The sequence below is a fragment of the Notolepis coatsorum genome, assembly GCF_963971535.1.
Source record: "Notolepis coatsorum genome assembly, chromosome: 9".
Lineage (NCBI taxonomy): Eukaryota > Metazoa > Chordata > Actinopteri > Aulopiformes > Paralepididae > Notolepis > Notolepis coatsorum.
In genome coordinates this window covers 76,455,441-76,478,834 of record NC_140173.1, presented here as the reverse complement: position 1 = coordinate 76,478,834, position 23,394 = coordinate 76,455,441, and the positions used below count along the sequence as shown (strand labels likewise).

The following is a 23,394-nucleotide window of genomic DNA, read 5'->3' as shown; positions in this document are numbered from 1 at the left end:
AAACAAAATTGTACATTGGACTATTGACAAAACCATACTAGGTAAATGACTGTACATTGGAGGGGGTTGGGTTAGGATATTTACAGGGGCCAGTGTTGAATTGCAGTCTCCCGTAGGTGTCTCTTGAGAGAGGTTTTGAAAGTGGGTAGTGATCCACATTCCTTTACAGCTTTGGGTAGGGCGTTCCACATTGATGTGGCATAATTGCGAAACGTGTTTAGTCCCTTATTTGAGCCGAATCTGGGTTTAACATGATTTGTGGAGCTCCCTCTGGTGTTGTGATCGTGGTATTCACTGACCTTTGGGAAGTATTTTGCCATGTACATGGGTACCTTGGTCGTGTAGTGTATCTTGTAGACCAGGCCCATTGCAAGTTGCTGTACTCTGTCATCTACTCTAAGCCATCCTAGGTTGTCAAAGTGGGCAGGGGTGAGGTGGGTTCTAGGAGTAAGGTCAAGCAGTAGTCTGACCAGTTTGTTTTGAGATGTTTGTAATTTTGTTTTTAGCGCCTTTGAGGTGCTTTGGTACCATGAGGTGCAAGCATAGTCGTAGTACCCCTGAATGAGTGCTCCTGCCAGAGTCTTCAGGGTATTCTTGTTTACCAGAGAGGAGATCCGGTACAAGAATCGAGTTCGTTGGTTGACTTTTTTTATTACATTGGATGCCATTTTGTCACAGGAGAGATTAGCCTCTAGGATGGAACCCAGGTAGGTAATTTCATCTTTCCTTGTGACAATATTGTCACCCACTGTAACTGAGAAGCCGTCGGTCTTGCTGAGTTTGTTATTTGAACCGAAGAGAATGGACTCTGTTTTGCCCATGTGTAATGATAGTTTGTTATCAGCGAGCCATATGCAGATTCTGCCTAGTTCCGAGCTGAGGGTTTTTTCAACCTGTAACTTGTTCTTGTCAGAGACCAGCAGGGCTGAGTCGTCCGCAAACAGGAACAAGTTGCAGTCACAAGCTGACGACATGTCATTTGCATAAATTAGGAACAGTAGCGGTCCTAGTATGCTTCCTTGTGGAACACCACAGCTCACTGTGAGAGGGGGGGATAGGGTACCGTTTACCTCCACCATCTGTTCCCTCCCCTCAAGGTAGGATTGCATCCAGCTCACTGATAGACTATCAAAACCAATTGCTTTTAGCTTGTCAATCAGAATGGAGTGATTGACCGTGTCAAAGGCCTTTTGTAGGTCCAGCATGACCATGCCGCAGTATTTGCCTGCGTCCACCTCTTGTTTGATGTGGTCATTCAAATAGAGAAGGCATGTGTCAGTGGAGTGGGATGTTCTGAAGCCAGATTGGAATTCGTAGATTAGATTTTTTTCCGCTAGGTACTTTTCGACCTGTTCGTAGACTATTTTTTCCATGACTTTCGAGATGGAGGTGAGAATAGAAACAGGGCGGTAGTTGCCTGGGTCTAATTTGCTGCCCTTTTTGTGCAGAGGGGTCACCCTCGCAATTTTGAAGTCCTTGGGGACGTGTCCCTGTTTTATGGAGAGGTTTATTATGTGTGTGATGATTGGGGTGATGGCGGCTGCTGAGTCTCTGAGGAATTTGGAGGGGATGTTGTCATGGCCAGTGGCCTTGTTAGGTTGGAGGGCGCTCAGTTTATTGAGTACCTCATCTGTTGTTACCATTTCCAGCTTGAAGTCGTCCTTGCGGACCCCTAGGTTTTTGTAGTAAGCTACTATGTGTTCTACCCCATAAAGCCCTGAGTGGGAGGGTAGTTTGTTTACCAGTGTTGTGGCTATGTTTGTGAAGAAAATGTTTAAGTAATTGGCTACATCCAGCTTGTCTGTGATGAGCGTGTTGTCCGTTTTTATGTTTATGTTTGAGAATCTGGTTTTAAGTTTTTTACTGCATCCTAGTTGATTATTGAGTAATTTCCAAAGTTCACGTGGTTTGTTTTTGTTTTCCTCAGTTTTGTCATTGATGAAATTCTTTTTTGCAGTTTTGATCATGGAGTTTACGTCGTTTCTTAGTCTGTTTCTTTCTAGTTTGAGTTCAGTCACGTGGGCTTGGAGTTCACTGCTCGTGCTTTTAGTAAGCTTTGACTGACTTTTACGAAACTCAGAGCATTTTTTGTCTCTGGTTTTCATAGCGGCCAGTATTTCGGAGTGCATCCACGGCTCAGCGCGATTTTTTACCCTGGTGGTTCTTAGGGGGGCCATGTCGTTTAGTATTGTTGAGAATTTGGTTTTGAAACCAAGCCATGTTTCTTCAACCAGTGTACCATTGAGTTCATCTGACCAGTCCAGGCTCTCCAGTTCAAGGTTAAAGGCCTCGCTAGAGTAGGTTTTGAGGTCTCTAGATGTGACTGTTTTGTGGCAGCCAGCCTTTTGTTTTAGTTTTTTGCGGGTACAGAATATCATATAATGATCACTTAACCCGCATGCTATAACCCCTTTCTTGGAGATCTTGGACTTGTCGGAGGTCAGAATGAGTGGTGGGGGTTTAGGGCATTTACGGTGGCCAGTTTCGAATTGCAGCCTCCCGTAGGTGCTCTTTAAGAGCGGTTTTGAATGTGGGTAGGGATTCACATTCCTTTACAGCTTTGGGTAGGGCGTTCCACATTGATGTGGCATAATTGCGAAACGTATTTAGTCCCTTGTTTGAGCCGAATCTGGGTTTAACATGATTTGTTGAGCTTCCTCTGGTGTAGTGGTTGTGGTATTCACTGACCTTTGGGAAGTATTTTGACATGTACATGGGTACCTTAGTCGTATAGTGTATCTTGTAGACCAGGCCCATTGCAAGTTGCTGTACTCTGTCGTCTACTCTAAGCCATCCTAGGTTGTCAAAGTGGGCAGGGGTGAGGTGGGTTCTGGGGGTAAGGTCAAGTAGTAGTCTGACCAGTTTGTTTTGTGATGTTTGTAATTTTGTTTTAAGCGCCTTTGAGGTGCTTTGGTACCATGAGGTGCACGCATAGTCGTAGTACCCTTGAATGAGTGCTCCTGCCAGAGTCTTCAGGGTATTCTTGTTTACCAGAGAGGAGATCCGGTACAAGAATCTAGTTCATTGGTTGACTTTTTTTTATTACATTGGATGCCATTTTGTCACAGGAAAGATTTGCCTCTAGGATGGAACCCAGGTAGGTAATTTCGTCTTTCCTTGTGACAATATTGTCACCCACTGCAACTGAGAAGCCGTCGGTCTTGCTGAGTTTGTTATTTGAACCGAAGAGAATGGACTCTTTTGCCCATGTGTAATGATAGTTTGTTATCAGCGAGCCATATGCAGATTTTGCCTAGTTCCGAGCTGAGGGTTTTTTCAACCTGCAACTTGTTCTTGTCAGAGACCAGCAGGGCTGAGTCGTCCGCAAACAGGAACAAGTTGCAGTCACAGGCTGACGACATGTCATTTGCATAAATTAGGAAGAGTAGCGGTCCTAGTATGCTTCCTTGTGGAACACCACAGCTCACTGTGAGGGGATAGAGTACCATTTACCTCTACCATCTGTTCTCTCCCCTCCAGGTAGGATTGCATCCAGCTCACTGATAAGCTATCAAAACCAATTGCTTTTAGCTTGTCAATCAGAATGGAGTGATTGACAGTGTCGAAGGCTTTTTGTAGGTCCAGCATGACCATGCCGCAGTATTTGCCCGCGTCCACCTCTTGTTTGATGTGGTCGTTCAAATAGAGGAGGCATGTGTCAGTGGAGTGGGACGTTCTGAAGCCAGATTGGAATTCGTAGATTAGATTTTTTTCCGCCAGGTACTTTTCGACCTGTTCGAAGACTATTTTCTCCATGACTTTCGAGATGGAGGTAAGAATAGAAACAGGGCGGTAGTTGCCTGGGTCTAATTTGCTGCCCTTTTTGTGCAGAGGGGTCACTCTCGCAATTTTGAAGTCCTTGGGGACGTGTCCCTGTTTTATAGAGAGGTTTATTATGTGAGTGATGACTGGGGTGATGGCGGCTGCTGTGTCTCTGAGGAATTTGGAGGGGATGTTGTCATGGCCAGTGGCCTTGTTAGGTTGGAGGGCGCTCAATTTTTTTAGTACCTCATCGGTTGTTACCATTTCAAGTTTGAAGTCGTCTTTGTGGACTCCTAGGTTTTTGTAGTATGCTACTATGTGTTCTACCCCATAATGCCCTGAGTGGGAGGGTAGTTTGTTTACCAATGTTGTGGCTATGTTTGTGAAGAAGATGTTTAAGTAATTGGCTACATCCAGCTTGTCTGTGATGAGCGTGTTGTCCGTCTTTATGTTTATGTTTGAGAATCTGGTTTTAAGTTTTTTACTGCAGTCTAGTTGGTTATTGAGTAATTTCCAAAGTTTGCGGGGTTTGTTTTTGTTTTCCTCAGTTTTGTCGTTGATGAAATTTCTTTTTGCGGTTTTGATCATGGTGTTTACGTCATTTCTTAGTCTGTTTCTTTGAATTTTTAGTTCAACCACGTGGGCTTGGAGTTCACTGTTTGAGCTTTTGGAAAGCTTTGTCTGACTTTTATGAAGTTCAGAGCATTTTTTGTCTCTGGTTTTCATAGCGGCCAGTATTTCAGTGTGCATCCATGGCCCTGGTGGTTCTTATGGGTGCCATGTTGTTGAGTATTGCTGTGAATTTTGTTTTGAATCCAAGCCATGTTTCTTCAACCTGTGTACCACTGAGTTCATCTGACCAGTCCAAGCTCCCCAGTTCTAGGTTAAAGGCCTCTCTAGAGTAAGTTTTGAGGTCTCTAGATGTGACTGTTTTGTGACAGCCGGCCTTCTGTTTTAGCTTTTTGCGGGTACAGAAAATCATATAATGATCACTTAACCCGCATGCTATCACCCCTTTATTGGAGATCATGGACTTGTCAGAGGTCAAAATGAGGTCAATGGTGGTTTGTGTCGAATCACATACCCTTGTGGGTTGGGTGATTAGCTGGCTGAAACCGTGCAGATCATAAAATCTACTGAAGGCCTTGAAGACGGGTGCTGCTTTACGCAGCATATCCGTGTTCCAGTCCCCAATAAGAATTTGTTCTACCCCCTCCACCCCAGCTAAACACCCATCAAGTGTGTCATAAAAGCCACTCTGTTCTCGCGGTCTATAGATTGTGCCTACTAGTACTGGTTTCGCCCTGTCTAATAAGATTTCAATCCAAACAGTTTCAATTTCGTCATGGTTCAGGTCAGTACGGTTGATGTATTTGGTATCTTTGTGTATATACACGCAGACGCCACCTCCATACTGGTTTCTATCCCTCCTGACTATTGAGTAGTTTTCAATTTCAATCTCTGGATCCTGTACAGATGAGTCTAATTTTGTTTCTGTGAAACACAATATGTTAGCCTTACCGTTTAAAAACAATTGTTTGATTTCAGCCAGTTTGGGTCTCAGGCTGTTTGTATTAATGTGGAATATGTGAAGTCCATTTTTGCTGGTAATCTGATTGATGTCGTCACACTGGAGGTAACTCTGTTCATTTGTGACCTGTCCTGTGGTGGGGGGAGGGGGGGCGTTGTTGTTGTTTGTGCCGTGAGTGGGGAGGGGGGGAGGGGGTGATCCTTTGTCCTTTGCTGGAGTCTGTATTCCTCTGTGTGAAAGCCCGCAATGTGGGGGGGGGGGGGGGGGGGCTGGTTGGTTAAAGATGTGTCTGTTAGTACTCCATTGTGGGGAGGGGGGGTGCCTTTTGTCCTGGCCCCGGCCCGGGTAGTCTAGTTGGCATGGGTACGCATGGGTCACTCTGATGTCCACTTACCTGGCCTCCTCATACTGCATTTGGGATTGGAAGGGCCTCTGTCTCTGTGATCCCCGGGAAGGATTGTGGGCCGCGGTCTCACTCTGGTCACCATCGCTAAACTCATGTTTTGCGGCGCTTGGAGTAGTCTGTGGGGTTCTCAAAAAGAGTTTCTCAATCATAAAGCAGAATGATATATTTGTCTTTTTATTGTAGATCCTGTGAACATACAGGACAGTGTAAGGTTGAGACTATTCATATGTAGAGTCAACCACCACTGCTGAGAACCTAGAACCCAGTAGAATGGCCTCATTGTGTTTAATGGCCAAGAGTAGGCGATAGGCATTTTCAGTAGAAGTTGACACTGATGTTTGCAGTTGGAGCACAGGCATTATGGGTTATTCTTCTCATGTATCTTTGTATTGTGTGTGTGTGTGTGTATGTGTGTGTCTGTGTGTGTGTGTGTGTGTGTTTGGACTCCTACATATTGCTGCTCCAGGATAGCTGACTACCTAGGGCTGTTGTTGTTTCTGAGTGCAGAGCATTTTTTTTTATCAAACGCCTGCTCATCTGGAATGGTAACACAAACAATCTCTCTAAACCAGGCTCTCTGGCTACTCCATTTCCCGTCTTTACACACTTTCTTCATCCACTAAGAAGAAGGTACACATCTAATGGCCAATTTCATCTTTGCCTGTGTGTCTGACCTCTTGTGGCAGAAGTGGCGTCATGCCGCCCTCTGGTGGTTAGCAAGTGAATGGCAAGATCATGAATGTTGGAAGGGATACAGAAAATAAGAGATACATTTTAGATAGCCATCTGGCACAGTGACAGACCTCTTCTCTCCTACGTCTCTCGCGCCTCTTCTGCTTGTGTTCCAAGACTTTCCTCTCCTGCATGACCTTGGCGTGAGTGCGCCATTCCCGAAGGACCTCCTGGTCTCTGTGGGATTGACAAGGACGGGCAAGGTGTGGAAAATACTGCGTTGCGATCTAAATTTGTCTTTGAAATATTAACCACCGAACATTTTCTTCAACCTTCATAGAGGTTAGAATTGGGGATAAGCAGTTCTAATCTAGGATTGTGCTACATTCCTGTACATAACACTTAACGGCAATGCATTTTAGAGACACATTACACTTCATAAAATGCCAATTAGACACAACACATCCCTGCTTTCTGACATTTTATCTCCTCTGTGATATCGGTCAGATCCTAAGAGGCCTTATAGAGGCCTTGCACAGAATGTTTGTGTAATTCTCTTTCTTCCAGCATGGCTGCCTGTAACATAGCAACCATTGTTTTTTGTACATGGCAATGGAAGAGACAACGGTTGCTATGTGCAAAACAACGGCTGCTATGTGTTTATATATGAGAAATATATAAACAAAAACATAATAATTCGGTGCCCTTATTACTGGATCTTGTAAACACATCACAGAGAATAGTAATATCATACCGTTTCTGTAAGGGCTGTGTGTGTGTGTGGGTCACGAGCAGATAATAGGGACTCACTGTCGCCTCACAGCAAGAAGGTCCAGGGTTCGATTCCCGCTTGGTTAACTCATTCCCTGCCAACAACGTTTATATACGTTATTGGGCGCCATCCTTTGAACGCCAAGCATGTTTAAATACGTTATTTGATAATTTTTCCTTTTTTTTCTCGATATTTTTATTCATTATTCATCCGGGGACCTCAGTGTTACCATATGGAATGAGTCTAAGATCGCCAAAGTGCAATACCGGCCGCATCCAGCTAGACGGCGGTATCGAGCACCCTTTGAAACCTTGTATCTTGGCCTGTGCAATGGTCAAATGTCACAGGCTCACTTTTCTTTGTCGGGCGAATGGAGTGGTTATAATGATAGAATTGAGAAGCGTCAAATGCTCCCGATGCATGATGTGTGGTGGATTATGTTGGCGACACGATCGATACCAATACTGGGACTCGCGATCAGATAATTGGAATATTCTTTTTGGGGTACATCCTAGTGAAAGTAAGGGCTATATGATATCAATCAATCCTGCGTTGATCCAACCATGTCTTCACCCCGATCGCAACATGTGTGTGTAACGTTACTCCACAACGTATGCCGTTGGTGACGATCAAAGCATAAAAAAACGACCCCCCCCTCCCCTTCCATGCATTCATGATGAAACATAATACCTATGATATACATTTGATTTGGGAATAGTAGCGTGTACAGGCAAGAAACGGCAACGTTTATAGTAGAATTGACGTATAAGGGCCTGCATCCACTTAGCTCACAAAAACGCTGGCAGTGCGCCGGTAGTACTGGGGGTGGAGCGCTGCAGCGCGAGCCTTTGTCTGAATATGCGCCCAGCGCATCGCTCTGTAAAGTTCAGAAAGTTTCAACTTTAAAACGCTGTGTGCGGCCGCACAAAAAAGGTGAAATGCGCTGAAAAAAGAAGCTGACTGCAGCGCATTTCCTTATAGGCGGCCGTGCGGCCGCATACGCTCCGTCCCCATTGGAATACATTGAAAAAAGACGCTTGCGCCAAGAAATATGAGGCAGGTGGATCCGCGCCCTAAGGCTATTACTCAGCCTTTCGGGAATTACCCCAGACCACGCTATAACTATACTTATATTCACCACGGTATAACACAGGAACGTATGGATGAAACAAGTAATTATTTTTCACATATTGAACAATAGATGATGGGTGATGTCAAATGGGCCATAGTATTGTATCCATAGCTATAATATAGAATATAGTTATAGCTCTACAAACAAGGTGACGCACTCCTATCTTTTAAAGCGTGGCAGTGCTAGAACGGGACCAGTCTAATCCCTGGCGGCAATGAGTTAAAACGGCAATGGATTTAGTAGAATTCACGTTGTGCCCTATAGCCAGCCTCCCAGGAATTAGCCCGGATCATTCCGAAATTATACTCATATTCACCACGGAATAACACGTGAACGTATTCATGAAAACATTTATTCTTTTTTGCATCTTGAACGGAAGATAGTTACTGTCAAATTACCATGGTGTGATATATCCATAGCTATAATATAAAATATAGATTTAGCTCTACAAACAACGTGACGCACAGTGAAACTATGTAATGAAAACCTGGCCGTGCTATAGCTAGGTGCTGAAATCGAATGGCCCTGAATGTGTTAAGGAGAAGGGGGAAAATAAACAACAAAAAACCTCTACAGGTGGAAGCCTCAAAGTGAGTATTGTCACGTTTTTTAGACTCGGATACGTGAAAGTTGTAATAAGATATTTAAAGATAAAAGAGATGAAACACTTTTGAGGGTATTTATTATAAAAAGTGAATAAGCAAGGTACAATTGAAATCAAGTTGGTACAACCGGCCGGTCGTGTAGAAAAGAAAATGCAGTCAAGTCAGTGTCCCGTCAGTCCAGCAGTCTCGTCCGTGGAGTCCAGTCAGTCCAGCAGTGTCCAGAAGTAAAGGCAGAGAAGAAGTGCCTCTCCTTCCCTATCCGAGTGTTTTATTAGCGATCCCATAGTCGACTGTGTATGTGGTCTCTGTCCTGAGTGCACATTGTGTGTCTAGTGTATTGGTCAGCCTGTATGTCTGCCATGCATGAGTTCATGGTACGCACAATTCGATGATGATAATCGCTGCATCCTCAGACCAAGAGCACGCTGAAATCCTCCAGCAGGTCATGAAGAGGGCACAAGCTGCCAATGTCAAGTTCAACAAAGACAAAATCCAGTTCAAAGTCGACACAGTGAAATACATGGGCCACATCATCACACCAGAGGGTGTTAAACCTGATGATGCAAAGGTGATAGCCATCGCCAACATGCCGGCACCGGAAGACAAGAAAGGCCTCCAGAGATTGTTAGGCATGACAAAATACTTGGCCCAATACATTCCAGGGGAAGCCACAATAACTGCTCCTCTGAGACAGCTGCTGAGAAAGGATGCAGCATGGCAGTGGGCCCATGAACATGATGCAGCGCTGGAAAGCCTGAAGGCTGCTCTCATTCAAGCCCCAAGCCTCAAGTTTTATGACAAACACAAACCCTTGACGATCCAAGCGGATGCGTCTAAAGATGGATTGGGGGCGTGTCTTCTACAGGAAGGCTACCCGCTGAGCTATGCCTCCCGAGCATTGTCAGACACAGAGAAAAACTATGCTCAAATAGAAAAGGAGCTGTTGGCGATTGTGTTTGCAGCCAAGCGGTTCCATCAGTACATATATGGGCAGACAGTGAGGGTGCAGTCGGATCATAAACCTCTGGAAGTCATCTTTAAGAAACATCTAAGCCAATGGGGGGTCCGGGAGGGGGGGGTACGAGCTGGAGCATATGTGTGTAGGTTTTTAGATAACAGGTATTAAGGGTATATCCTATATAAGACAATTAACTAAAATGTGATTTCATTGGATGTGCACTGTCAACTAATGCTTGTATATCTTATCGTGTGTTGTCATGTTTGTTTATGTGTTTGTTATATAATAATAATAATAATAAAAAAAATAAAATACAAAAAAAAGAAACATCTAAGCAAAGCACCAGCTAGACTACAGCGGATGCTTCTCCAGCTGCAGTGCTATGATCTTGAAATCACATACACTCCAGGAAAAGACATGCATGTTGCCGACACACTCTCTCGTGCAGTGGTGAAAGGGCACGTTGGAGATCTCACTGAGAATCTGTTTGAGGAGAAAGTGGTGTATGCGATGGAGGCCACAGATGCGTTGAGTGAAAACATGCTCAAGCAACTCCAGGAAGCAACTGCAGCAGACAAAGTGTTGCAGGCAGTGATACAAGCACACCAAAAGGGCTGGCCAGAAAGGAGACAGCGCTGTGATGACATATTACACCAATACTGGCCGATGCGTCACACAGTGAGCATCAGAGATGGTGTAGTAATAACGGAAGACAAGATCATCATTCCTCAGAGCATGAGAGCAGTAATCATGGATAAATTGCATCTTGCACACCAAGGTGTCCAGCGAATGAAAGCCCATGCCAGGAAGGTCCTATACTGGCCAGGAATGGCACAAAACATAGAGAAAAAAGTGGAAATGTGTGCCACATGTCAACAGATGCAGCCGCAAAACCAAAGAGAACCTCTCCAGTCACATGAGATACCAGAACTGCCATGGATGAAACTGGGGACTGACATATTTGAGCTGCATGGACAATCCTATCTAGTGATTGTTGACTACCTGACCAAGTACCCAGAAGTGCTAAACCTACCAGACAAGACTGCCCACTCAATCATACAAAGGCTGAAGTCAGTCTTCTCCAGACATGGGATTCCCAAAGAGCTAGTGTGTGATCATGTTCCTTTTGCGAGCTGTAAGATGCAGAAGTTTGCTGCAGAATGGGGCATCAAAATCACACACTCTAGCCCTGGATACCCACAGTCCAATGGCCTTGCAGAGAGTATGGTCAAAATGGTGAAACGCACACTGAAGAAGGAAGCTAAAACAGGCACTGACCCGCATCTGGCTTTGCTGTCATTGAGAAACACACCAGTGACAGGCCTAGATGTCTCCCCAGCGCAGATGTTGATGGGACGTGTCCTGAGGAGCCCGCTGCCGTGCACCAGCGCAGTGTTGCAGCCATCCACCCCAAGTAACATACATAACAGGCTCCAACACCTGCAGGCACGACAGTAGAAGTACTACAATGTGGGTACCAGACCACTATCTGTACTGACTCCTGGAACCACAGTACACATGAAGACAAGGCAAGGCTGGAAGCCTGCTGTCGTGTTGAGCAAGAGAGTAGAGCCACGCTCTTACAGTGTGGAATCACCGGCAGGCGTGATCTTCAGGAGAAACAGATGCCACCTGAGGACGGTTCATCCAAGTCTGCTTGAGAATGCTGATCCTGAGTATGCTGATCCTGAGTCCATTGACCAGCCAGAAACTCTGCGGGACGAGCCATGGACTCTGCGGGATGAGCAGCCTGCCCAGAACCAGCCCTCCCAGTCCAGCACGGGCGACTCCCCTACGTGCCGCACCAGATCTGGGAGAGCTGTCGTGCCGCCTGTGAGATACAGCGACAGCGATTATGACACAAGCCAACGCTGAAGGTTGAGCTCCACCGGTGGGCTATGTTCTGGAACCTCTGGCCCCAAGCAACTGATACTGACAATATGAATTTATTATTTTGTTACATTATTCCTGTTGGTAAGCTATTGGGAAAAGTGATTGAAGTATTTAGCTAATTCTGGTCTGCAGTAAGAGAGTAATAACTTTTGCTAAAAGTAATAACTTTTCCTTAAGAAAGGGGGATGTGATATATGGTACTCGGGTTCGATTAAGAGCAGGGTGTTGAAGAGTGTTGTGATCGACTAATGATGTCTGTGGTGCATTCCTGACCTGACTCACTAAACCTGTTGCTGTGGCTACCAACTTTAAAGATAAAAGAGATGAAACACTTTTGAGGGTATTTATTATAAAAAGTGAATAAGCAAGGTACAATTGAAATCAAGTTGGTACAACCGGCCGGTCGTGTAGAAAAGAAAATGCAGTCAAGTCAGTGTCCCGTCAGTCCAGCAGTCTCGTCCGTGGAGTCCAGTCAGTCCAGCAGTGTCCAGAAGTAAAGGCAGAGAAGAAGTGCCTCTCCTTCCCTATCCAAGTGTTTTATTAGCGATCCCATAGTCGACTGTGTATGTGGTCTCTGTCCTGAGTGCACGTCGTGTGTCTAGTGCAGGGGTCGGCAACCCTAGGCACGCGTGCCTGCATAGGCACGCGGGGGCATTTGCATAGGCACAGGGGGCAGTAAAAAAAAAAAAAAAAAAGTATATATATTTTTTTTTTCTTTTTTTGCTCTGAAATATTAGTGAAATATTTTGCACTGTTGTCGCATTTATCTTGTTGAAATCCTCCCACAGGTTCTTTTTACTACCACATATTTAATTGAGACCCTTTATTTGTTTATTATTTCAATTTAGCTGGAAATACATTGCTACATCATTCAGTAACATTTGCAGAGCCTTATAAGAAAAACATTATTACGGTCACCATTGTGACCACTGACCAGTGGGATTAATCAACAATTTTTATTATTTATTTTTCTATTTCATTGAACATTGCACATGTTAAAAGCCATTTTTTTTTTACTCAAAATGTGAGTATTACCAAGTCAACTTGTGTTCTTAAAACAATGACAATAAACATAGTTTTATTAGGTTGAAATAATGTGGTTGTGTACTTATTTTTCTGTTAACTTATTATGGATTGAAAACTGAAAACCTTAATGCACAGTAACTGAACTCAATATTTTTAAGTTCTGGTAACTTATTATTATTTTTTTTTTACAGTGTAGTCTTGCGATCAATCAAAACTTATTTACACGATATACCTCACATTCACCCTCCATTCACATCCTGGTGTTCTCCATTAGGCCTGTAGGTGGAGCTATGACAGCACACGTACAGTACACACACCGATGGTGTGTGATGTGTCCAAAAATGAATGGGCAAATGTGAGTGAAATGGTCGCACTGTATGCAGCTGTTTGTCTGCATTGCACCCCCCCCCCCCCAACTCAGATTTAGGGTTGATACAACCATCATAATAATAGTTAATAATAACAATAACAATAATGATGTAATAATGTAAAAATTATCATTAAAAATACCTGATTATGAGAAAAAAATATTACGATGCATGGAATATTGTTGAGGCACACTAGTTACAACTATATTTCAAACGGGCACTCCATGTCAAAAAGGTTGCTGACCCCTGGTCTAGTGTATTGGTCAGCCTGTATGTCTGCCATGCATGAGTTCGTGGTACGCACAATTACGTGCACATATGTGTGTGTGTGTGTCTGTGTGCGCGTGTGTGCTGAGATAGAGGGAGAGAGAAAGAGAGAGAGAGGGGGCTGTGTGTTTTTTGAGTGTCTTATCGATAACGATCTGTGATTGATGGAGAGTGTAGTATTTGGCCAGTATCTGTCCGGGCTTTTTATAATCATTTGGGCGGTTGTATATTTAGCGACTTGTGGTATTTGTGACAATGAGTTGAATTATTTGATCTGGGCTAATCTGGTGAGATCCCTCACCAAAAGGGTCTAATGGACTTAAGTGGATGCACTGATTGTGCCTAGCCTTTTGATCTGGGCCCTGTTTCTTGTACCTGGTTCAACTAAGTTGATCAAGATGTCATTATCCAGCTTCAGTTAACCCGATGTTTGAAGCCGGGATTTTCCTGTTCCTCGAAGGTGGATTCAGTCTCGTTAACTCAAGCCAGACTTGCGACCCAGGCTAAATGCGTGCGGCCGCTTCAGTTGAAAAGCCAGCACGTATCGATAGCAGAGAATCTGATTCTCTAGCGGCATTGATTGATTAATTGATTTAGAACTTTATTAACATATTGCAGTACGGCTCAATCGCCTCGCCGACAAGTTAAATGCGTTATCTATAGGCTAATTTCAAGTCCCTCATTACCTCAATCAATCAGATTATATTTCTTTAAACTTGCCTGCTGGATTGAATAATCAAATGAGATCTTGCTAGCGAAAATAATTAGTAAAACTGTCATACAGAATAACGATACGGCTCCCTTACCCATTGATTGATGTATGGTCGATCTTTTACTTATCTTCTCTGTGGTCTAACGGGTTGTTCTTCTGACTTTCACGCAGACGACCGGGGTTCGAGACCCAGTCGTCTCCTTCTTTTTGCAATATAGGAATAATTCAATTTGGTGCACGTTGAGAGCTATATAAAGAATGACATCCTCAATGCATGTAGATTTATAATATTTTAACTTAAAACTATGCTACCTTTGCGTATAATCATTAATATTATATTCCAAAAATTTATATTGGAAAGACGGGGATTCGAACCCCGGTCGCCAGCGCGCGGCACCCTGGAGTAGTTGGCCTTAACGTCCATTCACTCGTGTGTCTTAACAACGATCCTTCCCTTAACTTCCATCAACTCCCTGTTTACAAAACCATGTATTATTTTGGCCACTAGTGGCGCTGTTGCGAGTTTGTGGATGGCTGCTGCGCCGCTGTATCCACATTTAGGAGAAGAAGAACAGAAGAAGAGATCCGTTTGGCAGAGCTGGAGAAAGTAGCGTTTTTTATTCAACCTGTTAAAGTTTGAAGGTGAGTTTAAACTACTAAATAAGATCCGATTCCTAAACACCGTCACAACAGCAGTCATATTGTATATTTTCAACAATACGTTTGTTTACCAATAGGTTATTTGGTTTGTGTTGCCGCTGTTTAAAGAGACTCCAATTGAATTGATTTACCGAGTGACTGAGTTCGTTTTTTCTCAAATGTAAACTACAGTATAAGATCCAACAATGTCACAACAGCAGTCATATTGTATATTTTCAACAATACGTTTGTTTACCAATAGGTTAAACTGTTTTTTAGCGTTTGTGTTGGCAGTTTCAACAGTTGGATGTACTCTGTGAAGCTGACTGAGTCGTGTTTTGTTTCTGATCTATCTATCTCTATCTATCTGCTATGCTTTTATTTTTTACTCCGTTTATTTGATCAGGGACAGTGCATATCAATCAACAGTTATACATTTATAAATGAATACAAATTAAAAACTGTAAATATGCCAACATTAGCAGGGTTGCTAGTTTTCAGTTGTAGTCCCTGGGCCAGATGGTTAAAGCCCAACCTCCAGGTTAAACCCTACTGATCAATTATGGGTAGTTTACATCATTGGTATATAATTATATATATATCTGTACATATCTCTTACCTACTCTTACTAGTTACACTGCTGGTCAGAATGACTTACTACCATAGTGTCTTTATACCTGTATCACTGTACATATTAATACTACAACTCTGTACATACATGTAGTACTCATAGTACTAATTTATATATGTTATACCCAGTTTAACCACCTGTACAGTGTATATTACTATTTCACGTTACTGCTACATAGTCACTCTGGTTGGATGCCAAACCTCTTTTAGTTGTACTGTACTTGTGCTGCATGATGACAATACATTACAATCTGCACTGAATTAGTCACAGAATGTTTTGGGACTAGAAGGTTTACAGGGTTAACCGGCTGTCGTGTGGCAGTGAAAGGGTTAACCTTCTGTGTATTGTTGAAGGTTTAGTCCACATTGTTTATTGAACAAAAATACAACATGAAGGTTGGCCTTTAAGCCAGAAACAATAGTACTGTTACGTGACATACGATATGCAAATATACAGTAAGGAACCTGACGCAAACTTTGCCATCACAACCATTGAACTATTATAATAGTTAGGATCTATGGGTAACAGTACTGTATATTTGCATATCGTATATGTCACAAATGTAACAGTACTATATACCTGTATGTCATGTATGTCCCTATGTCATAAATGTCATGTCATGTATGTTGTGTGTGTCATAAATGTCACTATGAATTGAAAATGGGGGACCCTGATGTAAACAAGACAAACGTCTTTCTCTGCTCTGCATCCCCTTAACAATTGTGTGTATTGAGCCGTACTGTATTGTACCCATTCTGCAATCTGTTAAATAAAGTTTTCATTCATTCATTCAGTGAGATGCTGGAGAAGCAGCAGCAGCAGCAACAACAACAGCGGCGCCGGCTCCCCAAGAGGACACACACCTGCCTCGGCTGTGGTCAGCCAAAGTCCCGGTTCCTCAGAGATGGCTCCACCATCCACTTTTTTTTTTATCAGACTGGAGCGGTGAGATACTGTACTTCTACTGCTCCACTAAGGTCTTCCAGACCTATGCAGCAGAAGGACTCACCAATCCCAGGATGCCATTCCCTGGACTTTGTTGAGACAGAGTTTTTTCAGAGGGAGTTGGAGGCCTGGAGGGATGTCTTTATTCTCCTTTATTTTATATATCAGAGGATTTTATAGTATGTCTGCACTTTATGTGCTCATTTCATCATTCATGTATTTTACATTCTACTAAAACTGAATCAAACCATAAACAAGGTGGCCCTAAAGGATGTTAGATCCTAATGTGAAAAACTGTGATTTTATATGTCTGCTCATTTGACTTATTTCTACTTTTATCTTTACGCCCCACTATCTGCTGGGTGCATACTATAACCTTATCATGTTTTGTAACAGATTACAGAAGCATATTGGAACGTGAGGTTCTGATATGAATTGATTAATATATCTGCATTATTTTATCCCACTTTATGCTTTGCTCTTGCTGCTTGTTTTACACTGATTTTATGTTTTATTTCTTACTGATGTAAAGCACTTTGAACTGCAATCCCCTGTATGAAAGGTGCTATACAAATAAAGTTATTATTATTATTACTGAGACACAGTTCTTTCAGATAGTTTTTAAACCAGCTCAAAGCCGTTTTTCCAAGACCTATATGCAGCCAAGCCTCTGCAGTAATGCGTGATCCACAGAGTCAAACGCTTTAGACAGATCAACAAACAATGCTGCACAGTGTTTTTTCTTGTCTAGTGCTTCAATTATGTCATTTGAGACTAGCATAGTCGCTGAAGTACTATGGATCTGAAGCCTGACTGAGACTTGTTAAGAATATTATGGTCAGCTAGAAACTCTTTCAGTTTGTTTACAAGAGATTCAAAGACTTTGGCCATTACAGACAATCTGGAAATAGGGCGATAATTATTTAGGTCAGAGGGGTCTCCGCCCTTTAACAAGGGGAGAACCATGGCCGACTTCCATGAGCTAGGTAATTCACCAGATATGATATGAACATTTCCTGATGACGCTGCCATTTTAGCTCTAATTAAGAATGACAGTGACCTAGCTGACTATTATTTGGAAATCCAGTGGTTTGTAAACTGGTGCGACAATAACTGTCTGGTTTTAAATGTTAAGAAGACTGAGGAGATGGTGTTTGACCCCAGAGGTGTTGGGGACCACAGGCCTGTGGTCATCCACACACAGTCCTGTGCATAAATTAAGAAACATGATTTAAGTTGACAAAAACCTCTGCCGCTACAATCTAATGATAATCTAAATATGTGCAACAAGGAGAGACGGGGACAGAATTAATGAATGAAAACTTTATTTAACAGATTGCAGAATGGGTACAATACAGTACGGCTCAATACACAAAATGTTTAAGGGGATGCAGACCAGAGAAAGACTTTTGTCTTGTTTACATCAGGGTCTGCCATTTTCAATTCATAGTGACATTTATGACATACATGACATTTATGACAGGGACATACATGACATACAGGTATATAGTACTGTTACATTTGTGACATACGATATGCAAATATACAGTAAGGAACCTGACGCAAACTTTGCCATCACAACCATTGAACTATTATAATAGCTTTACTATTATAATCTAAATCTGTGCAATATTCATGTTTATTTAGTGATATTCATGTTTATTGATTCAACATAGCTGTTTATCTTTGATAATGTATGACAGGCTTTTGCCCCGACCGGGATTCGAACACGGCTGCACGAGAGCAGTTCAGCTCCTTGGACAGCGTGACAAATGCACCCCATTTCATTGGCTGTCAGTCTGTTACACCTATACACGGCTGGCCCCGGGTTGCCAGGATTGAGCACTACCGCTGAGCCACTGTGCCAGATGGGATAAATTCATTGTTTATACATTAATGAACGAGAGACCCGTGTTTAGAATATTCTTTGTTTTGAAGGAAGTTTTATCTCTTTATCCTCATTCATTAATGTGACGTCAACGGCTCATTCAATTTCTCAAATCCGTCAAACAGCGCATCTCATCAGACATCTTAATCCCAGTTACAATTAAAATAACCACATAATGTGTACATCGCACGAGCGAGCGCCACGGTATATATAACGTGCATTATTTAGGACAAAGTGAATTTAGTATCAGCATTTTGGGTCTATTTTACATTTCAAAAGCCCCCTCTGGAAGAATGGAGCACAAAAACGTAATTCAGAATGGTATAATGCAGATCGTAGACTGTGGGAATAATTTCAGGAAACGGGCTGTCACTTCTTTGCGGGGGCGTGGCGATGGTTCAGGCTAACTTGAACTTAAACTCTGCTTTCGACCAGGCTCAAACTTTTGGATCCGTTGTCATGGTGATTTGGAAAATCCAGGTACGGGGAACCGGAAAGTCCGGCTAACTCAGTTATCCAGTTAAAGTTATCCGGCTAACTCAGTTATCCAGGTACGGGGAACGGGGCCCTGGTCTGGCGCTTGCCAGATGCAGCAGTGTCCAGCGTGGTTTATTGTGTGTGTGGAGTGAGACAGAGAGAGTGAAGGGGGAGGGGGAGAGGGGGAGAGGCTTGGGGTCTTGTGTGTGAGCGTGTCAGAAGGTCAGAGTGTGTATCTGTATGGGGGAGAGGAAGAGAGAGATCACTTTGTGTGAGGAATGTCTGCTATATCATATTTCATTGTCATATTTCATCAGTATTTAAGAAAATAAGTAAAGTCCAAAAGCCAGGATGCCACTCAATGAAGAGGTATTGTAGAAAAATAAATAAGCCACAAAGGCAACTCCTAAAAACAGAGTTTATATTGAAAACATAAAACAATAAACCTCCACCAAGGAAGTTTATGTGCCGAAGTAGGAAAAGGACAGTTCCAAAAGAACACAAGAAAACACTACCATAAAAGGCTCAGCCTCTATAAAATAAAGTGTAAAATAAGCCAGTAGCCCAAAACAAGGATGGCTACAAAGAAGGCTAAATGCTGAATAGGGCAGCACTACACTTTAATATAATGAGCCTGACCAAAAGGATATCCAACACAAGGAAATGAAAAAGCAGTTAACACTGCAAGATTCAAACTTAAATAGACTCAGCTTTGCCATGGGCACAGCTGCACTGAATCGGGTGCAATCAAGCCCACACACCTGCCGACCCATGAGGCAATTAACCACAGAGGCCAGTGATTGACAGCTATCCCTCACAGGAGATGAAATAGACCGCTGTCCCTCACAGAAAGGAAAAATAAAACAAAAACCATCAGTGTTTTACCTACTCTACCACTGCACAGAAATGAGGCGTTTCCGTTTGAAAGCAGTTACCAATGGTTACAGGCAGCCATACTGGAAGAATGAGAATTACATAAACATTCTGCGCAAGGCCTCTATTCCATTCATGGGATTCATTGATGATAAACGTAGCGTGTCGATCAATAGGGCACATATTGAACTGAGAACGTTGTACCAACAACCGGTCGAAGCCACTTACTTTCTCCTCTGTTCCAGAATTTCCTGCCTCTCTCTCATCTCTTTTATGGTCCCCAGCTTCCTTTCCTCTGACCTCTTCCAACACTGCATGTCAAACGGCGGGAGCTCGGGTACGATGTTGGCCCTTATGTCTTTTTTTCTGACAAATAAATCGAAACAAAATGGCTTATTTCTCCTTCTTTTTTTATTTATTTTGTATTGCTCTCCGAAGTGCCGTCCCCCAGTGGGGAAGATGTTATCACCAGGTCTCTTCCACAAAGAATACCATTACAAAGCTTTTCTATTATCCACCTCCAAGGTTCTACGCTTCAGTTCTCCACCCTTCATCCAACACATTCTCTATTAAAAAATCTACCTATCCTTATGCTGGAGATGAATGTATCAATAACACCACATCTTCATTCCATTATCCCAAGAAGATGGTTTGAATGGGAATTTTGCAAAGAAATTTGAAACATCTGAAATATGTTTTTTCTCTCTTTCAAATAATGAGCGGTTTTGATAACCTATTCTTCATTCTAACAACCAAGAGAGAGATGGCGCTGCTCCGACCGGCTGCCTTTCTGTTCGCTCCGTCGAGACTGTGTTTACTTTTGTTAATATTTATAGTTTTTAGAGTTTTGTTCGTACCAACTGTTGGTGCATTTAATGTATATGACCGTCAGTCACTCATAGACATTGGATTACGGGAAACTTACCAACTGGATTACTCACTGGACCAGCTTTCCGAACCGCATCAATGGCCTGAAGAAATTCTCCGGAGATTAGGACCAGATCCTTTGTTCCTAGATCCCAGGAAAAGAGGACCCAGACGACGAGGAAAGAGGGCTGGGATCCGTAACAGGCTGAGATCCAGACGCCACCGTACACCACTGCCCAGTATATTGCTAGCCAATGTACAATCAATTGACAATAAACTGGATGACATCCGAGCAAGGATTCAATATCAAAGAGACGTTAGGGACTGCAACGTCCTCTGCTTCACCGAAACATGGCTCACACCGGAGGTTCCAGACCACGCAATTCAACCAGCTGAACACTTCTTTATCCATCGCAAGGATCGGACATCAGAGTCCGGTAAACAACGTGGAGGAGGTATTGCCTTCATGTTTAACAAAAATTGGAGCGATCCAACTAACGTGAAGGAATTATCCAACCACTGCTCCCCAGAACTGGAATATATAACCATCAAGTGTCGTCCTTTCTTCCTCCCGAGGGAGTTAACGGCGATCGTCCTGATCGGAGTGTATATTCCACCGCAAGCCAGCAACAAGGTTGCGCTCTCCAGACTCCACGACGAGGTAAATAGAATACAAGTGGCGAATGTTAACGCCGCCATTTTAGTGCTGGGAGATTTCAATAGCGCCAATCTGAGAAAGGTATTGCCTGACTTCTATCAGCATGTGACTTGCAACACCAGAGGCGGTAACATCCTAGATCACTGTTACACGCAATTTAAAGGTGGCTACAAGGCTCATTCTGATAGTGGCTTTGGTAAATCAGATCACGCGTCCATCTTTCTTTCACCAAAGTACAAACAGAGAATTAAAAGTACTCCTGTAGTCTCGCGAGAGGTGCAGAAATGGGATTTGACGTCAGAGGAGACGCTCCGGTCAGTGTTTCACTACACAGACTGGAATGTGTTCCGCGACACAGATAACATTAATGTCTACACGGAAACAGTGCTGGACTATGTTTGTACTAGGGTGAAAGAAACAATCCCCACTACCAAAATGAAAGTTTACCCAAATCAAAAACCCTGGGTAGACAAATCCGTCCGTGAAGCCCTGAGAGAGCGCACCAAAGCATACAACGACGGCCTAGTGGCAGGCAACATGAATGACCACAAGGTGGCGCGATACAACGTAAGGAGGACAGTGTCAGAGGCCAAATGGCGCTACAGGGATAAAATTGAACTCCAGTTTGAACAAGCTGACTCTAGAGCTATGTGGCAGGGGCTCAAAACGATGACAGACTACAAAGGCGCCTCCCTCAAACTGAACAGTGACATCTCCTTAGCAAATGACCTCAATACCTTCTATGCGAGGTTTGATGCTGGTAATAACAACACCAGCTCACAAGCCTCTGCAATGGGGGGGGGGGGGGGGTCGGCTGCTGATGGAGGCGCAGTGTTCAGGGTAACAGAGCATGAGGTGAGGCGGACCTTTAAAAAAGTGAATATCAGGAAGGCAGCAGGTCCGGACGGCATCCCCGGCCGCGTCCTAAAAGTCTGTGCCGACCAACTGGCCCCAGTATTCACTGACATATTTAACCTGTCCTTAGAACAGGCTGTCATCCCCACCTGCCTGAAGAAGTCCACTATTATCCCTGTACCCAAAAAATCCAAGCCTGCTTGCCTCAACGACTACCGCCCTGTAGCTCTCACCTCCATAGCCATGAAGTGCTTTGAGAAGCTAGTAAAGGGCTACATCTGCTCCTCCCTCCCCATCAACATGGACCCCCTGCAATTTGCATACCACCCCAACAGGTCCACGGAGGACGCCATAGCCCATGTGCTGCACACAGCAGCATCACACCTGGACAAGAGGCAGGGGAACTATGTGAGAATGCTATTCATCGACTACAGCTCGGCATTCAATACCATAGTCCCCTCCATACTCATAGCCAAGCTCAGGGACCTGGGCTTGGGCTATGACCTCTGCCAGTGGGTCTTGGACTTCCTGACTGGCAGACCCCAGGTGGTGAGAGCAGGCAACTGCACCTCCTCATCCATCACCCTCAACATAGGGGCCCCCCAGGGCTGTGTTCTGAGTCCCCTCCTCTACTCCCTGTACACACACGACTGTGTGGCTCAGCGGAGTAGCAATACAATCATCAAATTTGCTGACGACACAGTGGTGGTGGGCCTGATCTCTGCCAACGACGAGAGGGCCTACCTGGAAGAGGTCAAGGTCCTGGCGGGATGGTGCCAGGAAAACAGCCTCTCCCTGAACGTCAGCAAAACAAAGGAGATGATTGTGGACTTCAGGAGGTCGGGGGTCAAGGACTACAGCCCCCTCAGCATCGACGGGGCACCGGTTGAGAGAGTCAACAGCTTTAAGTACCTCGGAGCCTACATATCCGAGGACTTGACATGGACCACACACATTGACAGTGTTGTGAAGAAGGCACGACAACGCCTCTACTTCCTCAGGCGCCTAAGGAAGTTCCAAGTCAGCCAGAAGATCCTTAAGAACTTCTACTCATGTACAATAGAGAGCATCTTGACCGGCAACATCACCTCCTGGTTTGGGAATAGCACTGCACAAGACCGAAGCAGACTACAAAGAGTGACACGTTCAGCCGAACGCACAATTGGAGGGGGGCTCCCCATCCTCCAGAACATTTACTACAAGCGTTGCAAGGGCAAGGCTAAGAGAATCATTAAAGACTCCAGTCACCCGAACAACTGCCTCTTTGAACTGCTGCGGTCAGGCAAGCGATACCGGAGTCTCAAGGCGAGCACAGAAAGACTCAGAAGAAGCTTCTATCCCCAGGCCATCAGGCTGCTAAACGAACAATGAATGAACACTACACAACAACAACCACCAAACGCACATAGCACACACATCCACACGCACACACTCACTTTAAACAAACACACTGTAGC

The 23,394-nt window shown here is 43.8% G+C and overlaps 1 protein-coding gene across 1 annotated transcript in view; it reads right to left on the bottom strand.

The window, feature by feature from the left end:
• Nucleotides 1-23,394, bottom strand: part of LOC311234675 (leucine-rich repeat-containing protein 27-like) — a gene marked incomplete at both ends in the record, with an annotated part of 37,171 nt that overhangs the window by 1,587 nt on the left and 12,190 nt on the right. The window contains 3 exons of the mRNA XM_084321920.1: nt 5,688-5,815; nt 6,503-6,608; nt 19,786-19,923. Coding sequence (XP_084178046.1) covers nt 5,688-5,815; nt 6,503-6,608; nt 19,786-19,923 — 372 coding nt within the window. The remainder of the gene's footprint in view (nt 1-5,687; nt 5,816-6,502; nt 6,609-19,785; nt 19,924-23,394) is intronic.